A 20,434-nucleotide genomic window follows, 5' to 3' on the forward strand; every position below is an offset into this window, starting at 1 on the left:
TGGTACTCCCCTTTTGAAAACAGCTTCTTTCCTTACTAGAGAATCACCTTGTGTTTACCACCTCTCCCGTACAATAGGATCCGTAGTTATAAACAACAATGGTGTGGTGTAGTGTACATGTAGGATCTTTTTCTTCCTCCCTGCTATTTCTCCCCCTTAGTTGAGGAATCCTCCAAACTATTACTTAAGCTTTTATCTCCCCCTTAAAGAAGGAATGTATGTCGTCGTCTGAAGGAGTTCTCATATTCACTTGGTTGGAAAAGAAATAACAAGTAGTTTCTCTTTCTTCCTCACTGTGAGTGTGTGATCCTGTTTAGTGTACCTCACATGTGTTTCACTCTTCTCTCCACTCGTGTTTACACTCATTCTCACAAGTGTATCACTCTTCTCTCATAGCTCCATAATCCAGCTGTACCTGCAAGGAAAATCACCTTAGTCATCCTTAAGGAGGTCACAGTTGGTGCAATGGGAGTTCGCAAATCCCCATCCTTGTTAAACTCGTCAGATGAATCTGAGTCATAATCTACAAGTTGCTAGTTTCCCTTTTAGAATTCCAGATTTGAATTCTGGGAAGGTAAACAATGATCCAAAGAATTTAGCATAAAGATCAAAGTTCCCTTCTAATGTCTGTGAAGACATTTCCTTGTGACTCATCAGGTTATATCTGAATCATTGTCAACAAGTTGCCGATCTGCGCCTATGTCAGATCCACTATCCGCAGATGCATCCAGGGGATTTAAGCCTGGGGAGGTAGACACTGACCACTGACATATGGCTTTTGGATCAGTATCCTCTCCTAACACCTGTAAAGGCAATTGGTCCATTAACGAACCTTAAACAATCGAATCTGACCTTAAAATGGTCGAAACTCTTGTTTCCGTCAACTCATCCTTTGTGTGTGTAACCTCTCCTTATGCATCAAGAATTTTTTATGTTTGAAGTGGTGATACTACATCGGATACCTTGGCCGACAGGCAAAATTCAATAGACGCACCCTGTTGAGAGAATGAATCTAGTAACTGTTTTTGTGCCTTTTCAGCCATTACATCTTTTTGAGAAGATGTATGGGGGCTAGCAGTTGTCTCGGTTTAAATACTACTCATCTATGTAGGAGACAGAGCTACTGGGTTGACTACAGAACCTTCCTTATGTGGTGCACTAAGGCACTATCTCCCTCATGCTCATTCATACTACATTTAGTGGTAAGAGAGTGTTGGTTGGTTCTGTTTTTGTGTTTGTCTTTACAGTCTGGGATAGATGTTGTGGGTTTTCAACCTCATGACTGTCAATGAAAGAAAGTCATTGGAGACTGAACCTGTAACACAGAATATATGGTAATAAAGAGAAAATGATTTACAACAGTGATTTCAAAAGATTTTACATGAAATAAGAAATCACTAATGTAGAAAGAAGTTTGAGTTCAATGATAGCATTATCAATATATCACTGCACATATAAAATAATATCTTTGTGCCTAGTGATAAGATAGTTATTAATATGACGACTCTACTTATTCATATAAAGCTGTAACTGCAGTTAGAGTGCCATAACATGTCCTTGACGATTGCTTGAGCAGTATACTAGTTCATACCAACCTGAAGTGAGATTGTGAAGAAGAGATTGCATAGTCCAATATGCAACTGCAACTGCAAAGTCCATGAACTGTGATGCACTGACTTCCTCTTTTGACTCACCAAACAGGAGTACACTTGTACACATCTTACTAGAGTTCAATTCCAAGTGTAATGTGCAGCAGGTGCTTGATATGTCGTAATATTCTCAAGTCTCGTCACTGGTGCTATATGTTAGATACTGCTTCCTGATAATAACCTAGCACAATATACAAAAATTTCACTGATAAAATATCCAGCTTGCAAACAGCCATATCCCTCAGATAAACCTTTGCTGTTATCTCCAAAGGTAACCATGGGGCCAGCTTTCTCAACCACATTTGATAGCAGGGCTCTATCTCCGGTCATATGTCTTGATGATCCACTATCAAGAATCCACACTACCGGTTACACATGTTTAATGCCCTGCACTACAAATGGATTAGACCTTCTTCGGAACCCAAACTTGGTTGGGCCCGGCATACTTGTAGAATTGTACTTTGTCAGGCAAAACAACATTTTTAATTTTAATTGTCTCAACTTTCTCAATGACTGAACATTTGACCTTGTAAACAGCCTTAACAAATTTCTGTTTAAGCTTAGGCACAAATGTCTCCTTTCTAGCCTTAGAAGGACTAGCAGTCTTAGACCTATCATACTTCTTGTTATTCACATGCTGACGAGGAGTAGTCTTATCATTAGAAACATGCTTACCATTAAAATAAGCATACATCATATTAAAAGCACAAGACATACAATTAGAAACACCACATGCTTTATGAGAGTGATTAATAGTAGGCAATTTATGCATGGCAGACATGGCATTTTTGTTATCCAACTCATGTGTGTCTGAGTTAGTCTCAGTTGCTTTCACAACTTTGACTGGAACTTTCGACACACTTGACTTGGAAACAACCTTCTCATTAGCATGATCTTCAGCACGTATTTCTTCCTGAATAACAGAAGAGGTCGCATCAAATGGTTCAGCAATTGATGGTTTATAGAGGGGTTCATCAACACCCTTAAGCACATGTGGTACTTCCCTCCCTTTAGCACAGACACGAGGAGGGGAGTTTCTGCCTAATTCTCCAATAGCAACATTGTAATCATAACCTATTCCAGATGTTTGATTAACAGATTGCTTACTGTAGAACTCTTTAGCCTTCGAACAAGAATTGAAGTAGGCTCTAACCTTAGTCTCAAGACCGGTGATCTTGTCTTTGAGAATAGTTTCGAGTTTTCTATAACAGTCAACTCTATTCTCTAGAAAAGATACTTGTTCTTTTAATTTGTCTTGATTAATGTGCACAAGTCTTAATTCATTGACCTCTTTCTCAAGGTCTGTGATTTGTAAACTTAATAGTTCATTATCACGACGTGCACAATCTAAGTTACCTCTTAGATGATAAACAATTTCAGCATCAGAAAGTTTTACCTCTATTCTTGACGATGAAACTTTTCCATCAATAGCCATAAGAGCAAGATTTCCTTCATCTTCATCTTCACTGTCAGTATCATCCCAGCTTCTTCCCTTTGCCAGATAAGCCCTTTCAGAGTTCTTTCTTACTTGCTTTGGCTTCCTACATTCTGTGGCAAAGTGTCCCAACTCATTGCAGTTATAGCATCTAATGGTGCTCCGATCAACCATCCCTGTTTTGTATCCACCACTGCTGGTGTTAGAGGATGAAGATCCACCTTTCTGGAATTTGTTGTAGTTGGACTTGTACTTAAGCTTGGGATTCCTCTTGAAGCTGACATGGGAGAATCTCTTGACAATTTGGGCCATTGACTCATCTTCCAATTGCTCCAGCTCTTCCAAGGAATAAAAATCATCACTTGATTGATTTGTAGTAGGAGGATCATATTCTGCTACTAACATATTTTCCTCAGCCTTGGAACACTGTACCATTCTCTCCAATTGTTGAGATTGCTGTTATTGTTGACCTTCAGCTATAAGTGCAGTAGATATGCTGACCATTCTATCCTTCCCGTAGACTTCCTTCTGTTGAATCTGCTCCAACTCATAGGTTTTTAACACTCCATAGAGCATGTCCAAAGAAATCTCACTCAGATCTCTAGCTTTTCTAATGGCAGTGATTCTATGTTCAAGATGAGTTGGCAGTGTTAAAAGGAACTTTTTGTTGACCTCCCTGATTGAATAATATTTCCCATTTATGTTCAGGTTGTTGATCAACGCATTGTACCTCTCAAATACTTCAGTAATTCCTTCTCCTGGATTTGATTTAAAATATTCATACTCAGAGGTTAGGATCTCCAACTTGTTCTCCCTAACTTCCTCTGTGCCTTCATTGATCACCTCAATAGTTTCCCACATGTGTTTGGAATTTTTACAGTTCATCACATGTCTGTTCATCAAGGGATCAGGGGAATCAATTAAAATTAACTGAAGGCCGGCATCCAAGGAGGCTTCATCTTTTTCAGCAGGAGAAAAATCCTCAGGATCTTTAGGATAGGTTCTGGCTTTGGTGATCACAACATCATCTACTATCACCTCCGGTTCAATAACCATCGGAGTTCTTATCCCCTTCTTTAACAAGTTTGAATATTTGGGATTTGCCACTTGTAAAAATAAGAGCATCTTCTTCTTCCACATAATATAATTCTCTTTATCAAATTGTAAAATTTTAACGGTTCCAACTTTTTGTGAAGTCATTATGAATTTTTGAATGAATAAAAATTCAAGGAGTTGAAAAATCACAAAAGTCTAGGATCTTGATTTGTTCGTTAATCAGAAGGCTCTGATACCAATTGTTAGGTCCCAATGTGTTTGTAGAAGGGGGGGTTAAATACAAACAGTACCAAATAATCGAATAAATGCGGAATAAAAAATGTGAAACAAAATTCAAGTTAAATACAAATATTATTAAACTTGAAAGGTGTTACAACAACTGTATCGATTACAAGGAATTAATCTCAAATTAATTATCACAAATTTAGAATAAATTCGACATGAACTTTTTCTATTTTTGTAATAAAAAGATTCAAATGCTAAACGCAATTTGAGATTAAGTTCTAGGGATTTTGATCCGCTAGATTGTTACACAAGAACAAGATAAAGATTTCTAGTTGATTGGATTCAACTTTACTAGCTAGAAATTGTGATCTTGATTTTAGCAGAGAAGAGATGATATATTTTTCAGCTTCTGCTTTTCTTTGTTCTTGAATTGTTTTTCGGATGGATGATTGACTTCTGTTGCTTCTGTTGTTTTAAATAATTAAACAACCACCTGATTTGTTGGCAAGCCAATCCTTTTAGCTCAGCAAGACAATCCATTGAGCTAGCAAGACAATCCATTGAGCTAGCAAGACTTTCGGTGAGACTATTGATTGAACTAGCAAGACAATCAGAATGAACTGGCAAGACAATCCTCCTCCCAGTGTAACTTTCGGTATGACAATTGAAATGACTTGGCATGACAATCGGTATGACAATCCAGATTGTCATGCTAGTTCATTTTCAATTGTCTTGCTGATTTAAACTGATTTTAATCCAAAAACAATTCTGAAAAATCTTAATATTAATTCAGAATTAATTAATCAATTAATTCGATTAATAAATAAATTAATCTTTGCAGATATAATTTATTTTCTTAATTAAATTATATGACTTAATTAATTAATAGAGAATTAATACTAATCTTGAGCAGCAACCATTCTTCTGAAAATCTTCTGAAAATCACTGTCAATTATGAATCAATTCCACCACTTCAATATTGACACTCGATGTACTGTCTGGTTCATGAGTGACTAACTTCCGTGACGTTTCTTCATGTCTTGACTTTGACACTTTGATTTTCTTCAGATTAAATCCTTGTAATTAATTGATACTCTGACGAGATCTCTGTCATTTGATTAAATCCACAATCTTGATTTGTATCACTGAGGCTTGATCAATTCCTTGAGCTTCTTCCAGTGAATTAACTCCTCAAGTCTGTAGATGAACCTTGTTTCTGAATCCTCTGACAGATGTTACTTTGCGAGATCTCTCTAACGGTCGATCCACTATTTACTTATTACATTCTTATTTGAGTTGAGTTGAATCCTCGAATATACAAATAGGCTATGACATATGCCTTACAGAAGTATATACATTTATTTCTGGCCAGTTTAATTGAGAATCATTTGAATGTTTACATGTTGTCTAATATTATATATTGTGAACAATCTAGTATCAAATGGGATACAGAATATTAGATTGTTAAATACGGTTATATAATATAATAAGGTTCACAGCACAGGTGGTGTTGGACAATCCACTGGTATGGCTGTAGTATTATTTAGATTAGTTTATATTGACTAATAAATAATGCTTGTATACTTTGTGTATATTGAACAGGATCAAATTTAGAATTGTTCCCTTAATACTGATTAAGAAGGAGAACTAAGATTCTATGTTATTATTAATGCTTAGGTTCTTAATCCGGAAATAGTAATTGACACGTGTATATTATTTACATGCTTTGATTTATATATGAAATGATTCTTTTGAATTATATCATTATATTTTGGATGATGGAATTATATACATGGTGGATATTATTTATTGAAGGAATCCATGCCCTGATAATATTCGGGTTAATGATGTCCCCTTGAAAGCTCAAAAAGATTTAATTATGTGAAACCCTGCAGGTGGAATTTATTCTGGCATAATTAAATAAAGGTTGAGTGGATGATCAAGGATAAAAGATATTAATTAAATAAATTATCAGTAATTTATTTAATTAATGGACATATGATATTTTAAACATGGGGAATTTAATAAGCAAATAATATTGGAACCGAATTAATTAAATTATGGTATTAGGAAAGGTAGTGCAAATATTAATTTTTTAGTGGATTGAATTAATATTTAATTACATTGGGCTAGGCTCAAGATGTAATTAGAAGGCCCAACCTAATTATCTATGGTCCCTATTGTAGCCTATATATATTCTTATTCTCTTCTTGCTTGGCAATTGTGTGAAAACATATTGTAGCCACCAAAGAGCAAGAAGAGAGGATAACTTGAGAAGACGGAGACCACACTTCGCTCTAGGGAATTTGGGAATATAATAGAAGAGCGTGGAATCAACCATTAACAAGGTAATCTTCTTTTCGTAATCTTTATCGTAAAACGTAGTAACACCCCAAGTCCGTGGTTCCCAACAATTGGTATCAAGAGCCTGGTAATGGGTTCTACGTTTTATGATATAATGTCCATGTCGTAATTATATATGCGTGTATATAGTGTTTTGCTTGTATTGGTTTTGATGCAGGTTGTTAATCCACTATTATGGCAATGTATATTTTAATTATGTGTTTGGATCCCACGTGGTTTAATCTTGGTTAATTTTTGTTTTGGTTTCCACGTGGTTTAATCGTGGTTGTAATTTACACGAGGGTTGATCGTGTTAGAATAGATTTTACAAAATTAGTTTTGTATTAGATCTATTTTTTGTAATTGTTCCGGGTATTTTGTAATAGTTATGTGCGATCGGAAATCAATTCCGATAGTTTTTTGTTCCGCTGTGCGATTACATGAGGCTGCTGGGGCTGTTGGGGCTGCTAGGGCTGCTGGGACTGCTGGGACTGCTGGGGCTGTTGGGGCTGCTGGGGCTGCTGGGGCTGCTGGGGCTGCTGGGGCTGCTGGGGCTGCTGGGGCTGCTGGGGTGCTGGGGCTGCTGGGGCTGCCGGGGCTGCTGGGGCTGCCGGGGCTGCTGGGGCTGCCGGGGCTGCTGGGGCTGCTGAGGGCGTCGGGGCGGGCTTGGGGCAGATTTTTTTTTAAAGCTGGTTTTTTTTTCAAGGGCCATAATAGTGAAAAAATTATTTTAATTTTTTCCATTAAATTTTAATTATTGCTTTAATTTATTGATTATGTGTATCGTTAATTATGTGTGTAATTCTTTTAAAACTGCATGTTTAACTTAATTAGGACGACATGGACATAAATTTTATTTATTGCTTTAATTAAATGTTATATGTTGCTAAAATTATGTGTGTATTTTGAATGCATGTTTAGACATAATTATAACAACATAGGGCCCCATTTAATTTTAAAATTCCTCAATTTTAATAAAAAAAATTCTAAGTGGGAGAGGGAATTAATATGAAATTAAATCTCATGGTCTCCATTATTGGTTGTAGGTAATTTAACATAAAGACGAATATAAATTATATATATGTCACCCATCGTGGCATGTAATTTATGGTGTCTAGAATGTTATAGAAATTACTAGAACAAACTTCTTAAATTAATAAATTTTAAAAGGAATAAATACGGATTTTCTTTATTTCTGATTTGGGGCGATTTTGTCAAAAACGGGTTCATCGAACTTGTAAGGCTGTGGGTTTTAAGCGAGACCGATGTTACTCCTCCACTACCTGGAAATCAAACCATTGATGAATATTGAATTGAAGTATTCTATTCAAGGTAAAATTACGAATATTGGAAGGTATACACGCCACCCATCGTGGCGTACCAAGTTCCATAGATTTCGAATAATTTAAGATTTGATGATGGTATACACTTAGCTATGAAAAATAATATAGTCCACCCCAACGTGGCATATTGTTTAGTAATAGGACCGAAGTAACATTTAAACAAAATTAGGTGGTATACATGTCACACATCATGGCGTACCAGAAACTTATGGTGTTTAGATGTTAGTGCATTTAATTTTAAATAATTGTTAGAGGAATCAATAGCTCTTAATAATTAATGCACCCAAGCCTGAACAGCCTGCTGCTCGCTGAGGAATACAAGTTTTGCACTTATGAACCCAAGCCTGAACAGCCTGCTGCTGATGCTCCTGAAGATGAGAAAGAGTATTATAAACGGTGGATTAAGGCTGATGAGATGTCGCGATGTTACATTCTGGAAGCAAATGTCGGGTGTTTTGCAGCATCAGCATCAGTCTATGGCCACTGCTTCGGATATGCTCTTTAATCTCAAGGAACTTTTTGGAGATCAGAATAGGGCTGCTAGGCAAGTAGCCATGAAGGCTTTAATGAACACTCAAATGGCTGAAGGCACACCTGTAAGGGATCATGTTCTCAAGATGATGTCGCATCTGAATGAGATAGAGATCCTTGGTGCTGAACTTGACGGGGAAATCCAGATTGACATTATCCTTATGAGCTTGTCCAAGAGTTTTGAGCAGTTCTGCTTGAATTACAACATGAACAAGAGGCAGTATAGTCTCGCGGAACTGCTGACAGAACTTCAGGCAGCTGAAGGATTATTTCAGCAGAGTGTTCAAGTGAATGTGGCTGAGAAAGGTTCTTCCTCTAAGCCGAAAGGTATTAAGAAGAAGAAAAAGGCTCAGACACAGAAAGATGTGAAGGCAGTGGGAGTTCAGGGTGGTGTGAAAAAGCCTAAGGGAAAGTGCTTCAGATGCAAACAGTCAGGTCACTGGAAACAGGATTGTCCTCTTCCTAAGAAGATAAACAATACTGGTATGTCTCTTTCTCTAGTTACAGAAACATTTATAGCGGCTATATCTACGAGCACTTGGTGTGTAGATACAGGAGCCACTGATCATGTTTGTAATTCTATGCAGGGGTTCCAACTATCCAGAATGCTTAGAGATGGTGAGATATACGTGTTCATGGGAGATGCTACGAAAGTAGCAGTAGTTGCAGTAGGAGTTATTCATTTATCTTTTGGTTCTGATAGGATTTTGGTTTTGAACAATTGTCTTTATGTACCTACTTTTAGAAGGAATTTAATTTCGGTTTCTAAACTTGCTTTGGATGGTTATAATGTTTGTTTGGATCGTAATGTTTCTATTATGATGAATAAACGAATTATATGTTCTGGTACATTGCAAGACAATTTGTATATAATTAATCTTAGTCAACCTGCACTGCAACTGCAATTTAGGGAATTGAACAACACATCTTCTAACTCTACTAAAAGAAAGGAACCTTCTAGTTTGAACCAAACATATCTTTGGCACTTGAGATTAGGTCATATTAACTTGAGGAGGATTCAAAGACTGGTAATAGACGGGCCTTTAAGCTCATTGGCAGTGGAGCCATTTCCAGTTTGTGAATCCTGCTTGGAAGGTAAAATGACTAATAGGCCTTTCAAGGCAAAAGGGAATAGAGCCAAACAACTGTTAGAATTGGTTCACTCTGATTTATGTGGACCATTAAATATCCAAGCAAGAGGTGGTTATAAATATTTCATCACTTTCATTGATGATTATTCTAGATATGGGTACGTTTATTTATTGCACCGTAAGTCTGAGTGCTTTGATAAGTTCAAAGAGTACAAAGCTAAAACGGAGAAGCGACTTAATAAAAGTATCAAGTCACTACGATCAGATCGTGATGGCGAATACTTGCTTGGAGAATTTAGGGAATATTTATCAGAAAATAGGATGGAATCCCAGTTAACTACACCAGGCACACCCCAGCAGAACGGTGTAGCAGAGAGAAGGAACCAGACTCTTTTGGAGAGTGTTAGATCGATGATGAGTTATTCGAATTTACCCAAGTCATTTTGGGGACATGCCTTAGAGACAGCAGCTTATCTTCTGAACTTAGTACCTTCTAAGTCGGTTCCTAAAACCCCCTTAGAATTGTGGACCGGGGGTAAACCGAGTCTAAGACATATTCGAATATGGGGTTGTCCAGCATATGTGCTGAACAAGAACGCGACTAAGTTAGAATCTCGTACAGAAGTAAGGTTGTTTGTAGGCTACCCCATGGGAACGAAAGGATATTTATTTTATAGTCCGAAGAATCGGGATGTCATTGTTAGCACCAATGCAAGATTCTTAGAGGAGGAATATATAATGAATCACAAACCCATAAGTAGTGTCGTTTTAGAGGAACTAGTGGAAGGGACAAATAATACCCATGAAGCTGTAGTACAAGTAGAACAACCACAACATAATATACAACCTGTCACTAATACCGCACCAGTGCCTCGTCGTAGTGGGAGGGTTGTTCAACAGCCTGATAGATTCATATTTTTGGGAGAGTCTTCAGACTTGGTCTCTGGTGAACATGATGATGATCCCCGTACATACGAAGAGGCAGTACAAGACAAAGATGCAGATCTTTGGCAAAAGGCGATGGAATCTGAGATAGAATCGATGTATTCTAATCAGGTCTGGGAGCTCGTGGAACCACCCAAAGGTATAAAACCTATTGGATGTAAGTGGATCTACAAGAAAAAGAGGGGATTAGATAAAAAGGTGAAAGCCTGGAAAGCAAGACTTGTTGCGAAAGGGTATACTCAGAAAGAAGGTATCGATTATGAGGAAACCTTTTCATCGGTAGTCATGCTTAAGTCAATCCGTATTCTTTTATCTATAGCAGCTCATCTCGATTATGAGATTTGGCAAATGGATGTCAAGACAGCTTTTCTTAATGGAAGTCTTGAAGAAACCATCTATATGCAGAAACCAAAAGGATTCATTAAGGAAGGCCAAGAGCATCTGGTATGTAAGCTAAAGGGGTCTATTTATGGACTTAAACAAGCTTCTAGAGACTGGAATATTCGTTTTGATCAGGCAATCCAGTCATATGGATTTGATCAAAGTCCAAGCGAATCATGTGTGTATAAGAGAAGTTAAGGTAATGCAGTGGTTTTTCTAGTACTATATGTAGATGACATTTTACTCATTGGAAACAATGTTGAGATGTTGTCATCAGTAAAGGCATGGTTGTTCAAATAATTTGACAGGAAGGACTTAGGTGAAGCGGCATACATCCTTGGGATCAAAGTTATAAGGGATCGCAAGAAAAGGATGTTGGCTTTATCTCAAGAGCCCTACATTGATGAAGTATTAGCTCGTTTTAACATGCAGAACTCCAAGAAAGGTTTTCTACCTTTTAAGCATGGAGTTGTTCTATCTAAGAAGCAGTGTCCTTCGACACCTAAGGATATAGAGAGCATGAAAGCAGTTCCTTATGCTTCAGCATGTGGAAGCTTAATGTATGATATGTTATGTACGAGGCCTGACATCTGCTTTGTTGTAGGCATGGTTAGTAGATATCAGTCGAACCCAGGTCAGGAACATTGGAGTGCAGTAAAAACTATACTCAAGTACCTGAGAAGGACTAAGGAGTATATGTTAATTTACAAGGCCTCAGATCTATTTCCTTTGGGATATACTGATTCAGATTTCCAATCAGATAGGGATAAGAGGAAATCAACCTCGGGATATGTTTTTACTTTGGGAGGTGGAGCCGTTATATGGAGGAGTGTAAAGCAGAAATGCATTGCAGACTCCACCATGGAGGCCGAGTACGTGGCGGCCTCTTAGGCTGCCAAGGAGGCTGTATGGTTGGACACATAGTTTTTTATGTAATAGTGGATTAAATAAACACTGATATACACATAGAATATTTTGAGTATAAGTGGGAGATTGTTAGTGTATACTGGAAATATTTATTTGAAGTATATACATTTATTTCTGGCCAGTTTAATTGAGAATCATTTGAATGTTTACATGTTGTCTAATATTATATATTGTGAACAATCTAGTATCAAATGGGATACAGAATATTAGATTGTTATATACGGTTATATAATATAATAAGGTTCACAGCACAGGTGGTGTTGGACAATCCACTGGTATGGCTGTAGTATTATTTAGATTAGTTTATATTGACTAATAAATAATGCTAGTATACTTTGTGTATATTGAACATGATCAAATTTAGAATTGTTCCCTTAATACTGATTAAGAAGGAGAACTAAGATTCTATGTTATTATTAATGCTTAGGTTCTTAATCCGGAAATAGTAATTGACACGTGTATATTATTTACATGCTTTGATTTATATATGAAATAATTCTTTTGAATTATATCATTATATTTTGGGTGATGGAATTATATACATGGTGGATATTATTTATTGAAGGAATCCATGTCCTGATAATATTCGGGTTAATGATGTCCCCTTGAAAGCTCAAAAAGATTTAATTATTTGAAACCCTGCAGGTGGAATTTATTCTGGCATAATTAAATAAAGGTTGAGTGGATGATCAAGGATAAAAGATATTAATTAAATAAATTATCAGTAATTTATTTAATTAATGGACATATGATATTTTAAACATGGGGAATTAATAAGCAAATAATATTGGAACCGAATTAATTAAATTACGGTATTAGGAAAGGTAGTGCAAATATTAATTCTTTAGTGGATTGAATTAATATTTAATTACATTGGGCTAGGCTCAAGATGTAATTAGAAGGCCCAACCTAATTATCCATGGTCCCTATTGTAGCCTATATATATTCTTATTCTCTTCTTGCTTGGCAATTGTGTGAAAACATATTGTAGCCACCAAGGAGCAAGAAGAGAGGATAACTTGAGAAGACGGAGGCCACACTTCGCTCAAGGGAATTTGGGAATACAATAGAAGAGCGTGGAATCAACCATTAACAAGGTAATCTTCTTTTCGTAATCTTTATCGTAAAACGTAGTAACACCCCAAGTCCATGGTTCCCAACAGTCCATGGCTGGTGGCTTTATGAAAGCAATTGTTGGAACAATTACTTTGTTAACTTGGATGTTGAGCTGTTTCTCCCCCTCACTTGATGAGCCTTTCTCCCCCTTTTTGTTAGCATCAAGTTGGAGAGTGGAAGGGAGTTGAGCAGCCACCAACTGTTAGAGTAGAGCAGTCTGAGTTTCCTGATTAACAATTATCTTGGCCATTGACTTCTCCACATCAGATAGTCTAGAGTTCATGACCTCAACCTTTCTATTGAGATCAGATTCCTTCCTTAGCTCCTGAGCTATCTCAGTCATGGTGGTTCCAGGAAGTCTAGCATCCAACCTTGCTATAAAATCCTGTTTTACTTCAGAAACTTCTTGCTTAATTTCATCCACACTTTGACTGTATTGGAGAGCTTGAATCTTATGCAGCTTAAGAGCTTCAAGATGTGTTGTAAGTAGCCTCTTTGTGTTGGCATTTGTAGATGCTTGAATGGCTGTTTGGGTGTCATGAATCAGCTTGAATAGTGTTGATTGGAGATGTGAGTAGGAACATTCTTTTGTTAGCATCTAGGCAGGAACATCTGCATCTCCCCCTATGCTCATGCTGACTTCCTCATCATCTCCATCAGCATCCCCAAATGAGTCTTCAGCCAGTTCAAAATTACTGCCAGTAGTTGAAGGCATAACAGTGATTGCATCCTTTGCTCTTTATAGAGATTGAGTAGTGTGCACTAAGTTAAGCATCTTTTCAGCCTCCTCATTGCCATGTACAACTAGAGTTTGATAAGTTGTAGCAGGATGAGTAAATGTCTCAGCATCTAGGGAAATAGAATCTATGACAGCTTGATATTCTTGCTGAAATAGTCTCTTCCTTTCTGCATCACTGACATTCATTGATTCACTAGCAATGGTGTCCATCCTTATCTCTCCAGTACCTGCATTTCTCTTATGATCTCTCTATTTTTGCATCAAGGGCTCACCTTGGCTTCCCACCCTCACACCCTCACATTCACCATCTAAGGTGGGACTCCCCTCACTCACATTTTCCAGTCCTGAAGAAATGGACTGCATAGGTTCACTCATTTTCTCTCCTTTTGCCTGGGAGCAACCCAGCCTTTCACTCAGTTCACTCCCTTCTCTCAGTCCTAAGAGTGATTGTACTACTACTAAGTCATCTGCACTTTTGATATTTAAAGAAATTTGAATTTGTGCAAAGACTCCCGACGATGATGAATATCCATCGGGATAGTAGTTTGGCCATCTAACGGATGACTGCTGTTAGGCACATCCGTCGGGATACAATCACTACTCGACGGATGAAGAATATCCACCGGGATAGAAGAAATGAATGAGTTTGGAGTGAAGACTATTGTAGACTCTGTGCAGATTGATGAAAATTTAGGCACAGATGTCTCAACAGACTCAGAAAGAAATGGCAAGTGAGTCAACAAATCATCTAAAAGAAGATGCTCACTTGCTTGGATTTTTGGCTTCTCCAATAGAGTTAAAGATGAAGAATTTGGAAGTGATGTATTGATCATGTCAACATCCAGTGAGTGTGTGGGTGAATTTGGTGTTTCATGTGCTTCAATTATTAATGATTTTGGTTGTGACTCCACATTTATTAGAGCCACATCAATCTGACTTTGAGATGGTGCAGTGACTGGGTCTTTAGCATCAGTTTGCACTGTGTGTGTTCCCTGTGCATCCCCAAGGGTTTTTGATCTTTTCTTTCTAGCATAAGTCTGTGATGAACTTGTGTCCCTAACCTTCTTGGCCTGTGCTCCTGGTTGGGAGCTTGTTTCAATAGTAACACCCTTTTGGGAGGATGAAACTAGAAGTGAGCTTATTTCCTTATTAACAACCACAATTTGTTGGGAAACTGTGGTGTGGCTAGGCTTAGGTACACTCATCTCACCAGCCTTATCCTTAGAGTTTCTTTGATTTTCACCCTGTCCCTCACCTTGCTTACTCTTCTTCACAATCCCCTCTTTGTGTTTAGTAGATTTTGCAACTGATTTTTTTTGAGAGAAACCAGAGGGGGCTTTCTTAGCTTTGGATTTAGAAATTATTGTTTTGGTAGTTTGGGTAGGCATCTGTTGGGTCATTGACACATATGCCATTGCTATACTTGAAGGCAAATAAATGTGTGAGGTTGGAAGAGTGGAGACAGTGGTGCTTACCTCACTTACATGAGGTCCTTCCATGATTGGAAAGTAAAGGAGGGGCACCTCTTTCTGGTGACTTGCCCTGTTGAGATCAACAATGACTCTCCTTTCTTGAACCCAACAATTTAGCTTCTTGGTTGGGTTCTCAACATCAATATTCTCAATAAGATGGTTAGCAAGCATCATAAAGAATCTAGCATAATAGACACTTTTACCTCTCTTATTAAGTTCTCCTAACTTATAACTCAACTCAAACAAGACCAAATCACTGAAATTAAAGTATTTATCAGTAACTAGCATGTAAAGCATGTTAAGCATGGAGATGTTAACAGAGTCAAAGTTGCTAATTTTACCAGAAAATAGTTTAGTTACCACATCACACAGATAGCTCCATTTCTTTTTAAGACCTAACCTTCTAATTTCATTTAGCCTATCTAGAGGTGACTTGTTCTTCGAGAACTACATGTGACTTGAATTCCTATAAATAAGATACGTAGACATCCTGTTTTAGGTCGAGAAAGTTTGCATTAGAGAGAATATACATATTTTCCCTGGTATTCAAGCAATCAATCAACAAGATTTATTCCGTGTTTTTCATATGCTTAGTAAAGTATCCATATTTTGTTTCGTGATTTCAACAACCTCCACAATGTGTTATACCAAATTCTTCCCGTAACAATGTGCATCATGAGGGACAGTTCTATCATTTCACCATCTTTTTGATCGGAAAGGAAAAAAAACTCTAAAAATAACATTTTCTTTTATAAAATGCAATTTTTCATTTAATTTTCCGAATGTCGATTTCAAGTTTTTAACCCACCGGGCCAACTCAGTAGCTTTGGGTCCCCGAGTCATCCTCACCCGGGTATTGCCTCACCCGGGTTAAAACGAGTTGAAATTGTTTTTCCCCTGTCTCAATTTCTCTCACTCTAAAAATTTTCTGGGTCAGGTCGTTCAAAAGGGCGACAAAACCAAAAGGGCTTCAACCCATCTCCGCTATTCATCAATTAAGGTTCACTTAACTCTCTCTCTCTCTCTGTGTGTGTTGTAATAACTAGGGTTTTGACTTGGGTTCATTTATATTCTCTCCTGTTTTAGATCTATTTTTTATCTTTGGTTTTGTATGTGTTGTTAATGTTTAATGTTTATATGTTGTTGTAATTTTGTGACCCGATTTTGAGATGTAAAGATTTAGGGTTTTAGTTGATTTGTTATAATGCGTTTAAAGTGTTTGATAATTTGACTCAGAGATGTAGTATTGAAGTGTTTTGGGTGATGGTAGTTAGTATCAATGTGTTTCGATGTTTGTTTTCGTGAATTATGGAGAATTAAAGATTTGAAGATTTGTGTGCATTTTGTGTTTAGAGTGGTTTGATGGGTTCATGTTAAATGTATTTGAGCTGAATGTGTGCTGGTAGGTTTAGTTGTAATCGGAATCGTAAGACGTGAGATTAGATGCTTAAGTTGTCGCTATTAAGCATTGATATGCTTCGATGTTTGTTTTCGTGTGATTATTTAGTAATGAGATTTGAAGAATTTTGTTTGGTGTTTATTTAGAGTGGTGTGGTGGGCGCGTATTAGTTATATTCGAACTAAATGTGTGTCCGTTAGTTTTAGTGGTGAATGAAGCGCAGGATGTGAATTAGACAACCCTTGTGTGTCGATTGTTTCTTGTTTTGATGGGAATTGAAGTGAGTTTGTTGGTATTTGAGTTTTGGATGATTTTTTTTTTTGCAGGAATAATTTGGAGAGAAAATGGCATCAAAGTTGGTTCAGTTGCAGTCCAAGGCTACTCAAGCATCACAGCTTGTGGCAAAGCATGGTACATCGTACTACAAGCAGCTGATGGAACAAAATAAGCAGTACATTCAGGAGCCTGCCACTATTGAGAAATGCAATGAATTGTCCAAACAGTTGTTCTACACTCGTCTTGCAAGGTTGGTTTACTTCAAAAATGTGTTGGGTTCTTGATTCTTTAGAGTTAGCTATACTAATGGAACTATATTTAGCTAAACGTATCTTATGTGCTGAGGCCTGAACTATATTTAGCTAAACATATCTTATGTGCTGAGGGCTGAAGCTATAGATTATGTTATCTTATTTGAGAATTTCCATTGTAGTTGTGGATATGTCTTTGAGCTGTCTAATTAATTTTTAGCTCAGTATAATTTTACTTGAGAAATATAATTTCCTTTATCTTTTAGTGTCCTAGAGCTTGAAATGCATTCCTCACATTTATCACATTCACAACGGTCTATACTAGTATGTTTTACAAACATGTGATGATGTGAATGCAAAAACTTGAGAAGCAATATTTTGTTCATTTTCAGTTTCCTTTTTTCAACACTTCAAAAATCTGTTAATCTTCCTTAGCATAGTAGTTGCAAATTGAGCAATAGTTGGGCTTCCTAATAAATTTGAGACAGCTGTGAGCCTGTGACGGATGAAACTTGACTAATTTTGTATATAGTCCATGATTTTTTATGATGATTGGTTAATGTTTTCATTGTGCTTAAAGTGCTTGAAAGTTTTCAGCCAACACCTTTATTTTTCGAAGGAGAATTTGTCTAATTTTTTTTTCGGTTTCATAAGAAACTCTTATTACTTTGCGTTTGAGATTGTTTAATAATAAATGATAGGGTAAACATAGATCGGGTGAATATGGAATCTATGCATGTACATTGTAAAATTATATTTAATGGTTCGGATGGGTAGCACCATAATTGTCATCCAGTTCATAGACTCACCTGAACCTTATGAGATCCGTAAATTGTAGATTTGCCAAGTGAAGTTGTTAAATTATCAGCGATCTTAGTGATTGGCTGGTGGGCTGTACTCCTTTAGTTCATATAAATTCAATTAAAAGCTGCATACAGATTGAGTTTTATATTTTAAAGTTGTCTGAGAACAATGTCAGAAGCAGAAATAGCATCTCATGCAACCTTTGTAGATTTGGTGTAAAGTTATTATTTGGCCCTTACTCATGTTTTTGAATCTCACGAGTTTCTACCATTTTGTGTTACAGTGTTCCTGGTCGTTACGAGGCAATGAAGAAGGAAATTGATTATGTAAAGCAGTTGTGGAAGAATAGGCAGGATATGAAAGTCGAGAATCTTGGCATTGCTGCTTTGTTTGGACTAGAGTGCTATGCATGGTATTGTGCTGGTGAGATTGCTGGAAGAGGGTTCACATTCACCGGATATTATCCATGAGCTCTATGAGTATGGTTGAAAGTCTTTGTGGGCATTACTATTTGAAAGCTTTCTTTTATAATTAGTGATTCATAGTCACTGGCACTTCTAATAGATACATGTTTTTGTACTACGGCAGTTTTCGAATCTGAAAAACAGTGGTAAGATTTGGTTGCCTTCATAATAATCCATATATGGTGATTACATTTGCATTTGTCTAATGACCCTGATCTTTTGTTCCCTTGATATTGTACCCCTGAACTTGTTTATTTATGGGCTTATAGCCAAAGAAGTAGTTTTGACTTTTGAATTGTATGTGCCTCTGTTAACCAGGTTATGTTTGTGATATTCATCTTTTGTTGATAAATTGTAGATCAATCCTACCTAGTATTAGTATAGTTTCCGGCTTTGAACTGAATCTTTGAATCAGTATGTGATGGATCGGCTAAAAGTTTGATATGCTTTTTTAAAGTGCGAAAATGCCGTTTAAAAGCTTGAGGTCAGAGGTCAGTCATATACTGGCATCAGGGTTTTTGCAGTAGCACGCTTGTATATTGACAAGATGATACAAACTGCAAATATGCTTCTTATATTAATAGTTGACTGTCCATGTCTGAATCAGAATGTGAGAGAGGCTGCAATAAGCTCTTTTGTACAGGAAGTTGACTATCTGCCTGGGTCAGAAGTCAGAACACAGCAGTTGCTTGAAGAATATTTCAATAAAAATTCATTATATTTTTTTGTTAAATGGCAATTCTATCCTCTTAGCAAATTATGTTTTCCCCATATATCTATAAAGAGTCGTTTGATTCGTCGAATTCTGGATTCAGGTACGGATTTCAACCATTACAATCCCCATTCCTGGCGTTTGGTTTAGAAAAAATGAATTTGGTACCCATTCTTTAAAATTCCGAGGATATGTGGCGTTAAAATTCCGAGGATATGTGGCGTTTGGTTCAGAAAAAATGAATTTGATACCCATTCTTTAAAATCCCGAGAATTTGAGTTTTTATAAAGTGGGTGGGGAGATGAGGACGAGAGAGTGATTTGACTATCAACTTTAATTTTATTATTATTGTAATTTATATTAAAGTAATAAAATGTATTTGTTTAATATTAAAATAAATCTATAATAAAAAATATAGTAAAATAATAATAAAAGTAATATTTATAATTAAATTAAACTTATTGACTAAAATATTTTAAATTAAAAATATTGTTTCCAACACTCAAAACCAAATTTATGATATCACATATAATATCTAATCCCCATATCAATATAACGTGATTTCTGATTATAATCCGATATCACATCTTGAACCAAACCATTCATAAATTATCTGTAAAATACAAGCAAGCAGCAAATATGTTTCGAAAGTAATTTATCTTCCACGAAAGCGTGTAAAAAAGAATTAAAATCACTGCGGGGAGTCGAATTACAGTAGGATTAAAATATGTTAAATTGTGTATATGTGTCTAAAAAAGCGTGTAATTGCATGACATGAATTCGCCCCCGCCTTGTTTACGCGGTCAATAGACTCGATACAGTACTACTTTCCTCAAGTCGGACTTCTTAATTTCCTACAAACGAAATTTAATATAATATTATTCAAAAAAAATGGATCTGAGGATTACTTCAGTAAATTTTTCCCGCACAAATTTAATGACATTTTATAAATGGTGATAACTTATCCTAAAATTATAAATTTACCCTTTTATTTTTATATAAAAAAATATTATAAACTCATGGAGTAACTGAGATCATCCTTCCATAATAATTGATAACTATATAAACTAACTAACAAATCATTAAATATTAGAGAAAAGTTATATGGAGACCACTTTTTCATCGGAGACCTTGGAAACAATATATGTTCTGCAACTAAAACACTATAAAATATATTATTTTGTGAAGTACGTTTTACCAGTATCACTAATTCATTACAATCATTAAAATGATTAAAGATCATTTAAGTTTAATAAGTATAATGTGTATGTTCTG

At 36.4% G+C, this 20,434-nt stretch overlaps 1 protein-coding gene across 1 annotated transcript; it reads left to right on the forward strand.

Annotated features, from left to right (window-relative positions):
• The first annotated feature begins 16,094 nt into the window (after nt 1-16,094).
• LOC141678742 (uncharacterized) lies at nt 16,095-18,747 on the forward strand. The gene is made up of 3 exons (XM_074485116.1): nt 16,095-16,253; nt 16,979-17,178; nt 18,267-18,747. Exons 2-3 carry the CDS (start codon nt 16,997-16,999, stop codon nt 18,451-18,453), a joined length of 369 nt encoding a protein of 122 aa, XP_074341217.1. The 5' UTR covers nt 16,095-16,253; nt 16,979-16,996; the 3' UTR covers nt 18,454-18,747.
• Nucleotides 18,748-20,434: the final 1,687 nt, after the last annotated feature.

Source organism: Apium graveolens, chromosome 8 (assembly GCF_009905375.1).
Source record: "Apium graveolens cultivar Ventura chromosome 8, ASM990537v1, whole genome shotgun sequence".
Taxonomy (NCBI): Eukaryota; Viridiplantae; Streptophyta; class Magnoliopsida; order Apiales; family Apiaceae; genus Apium; species Apium graveolens.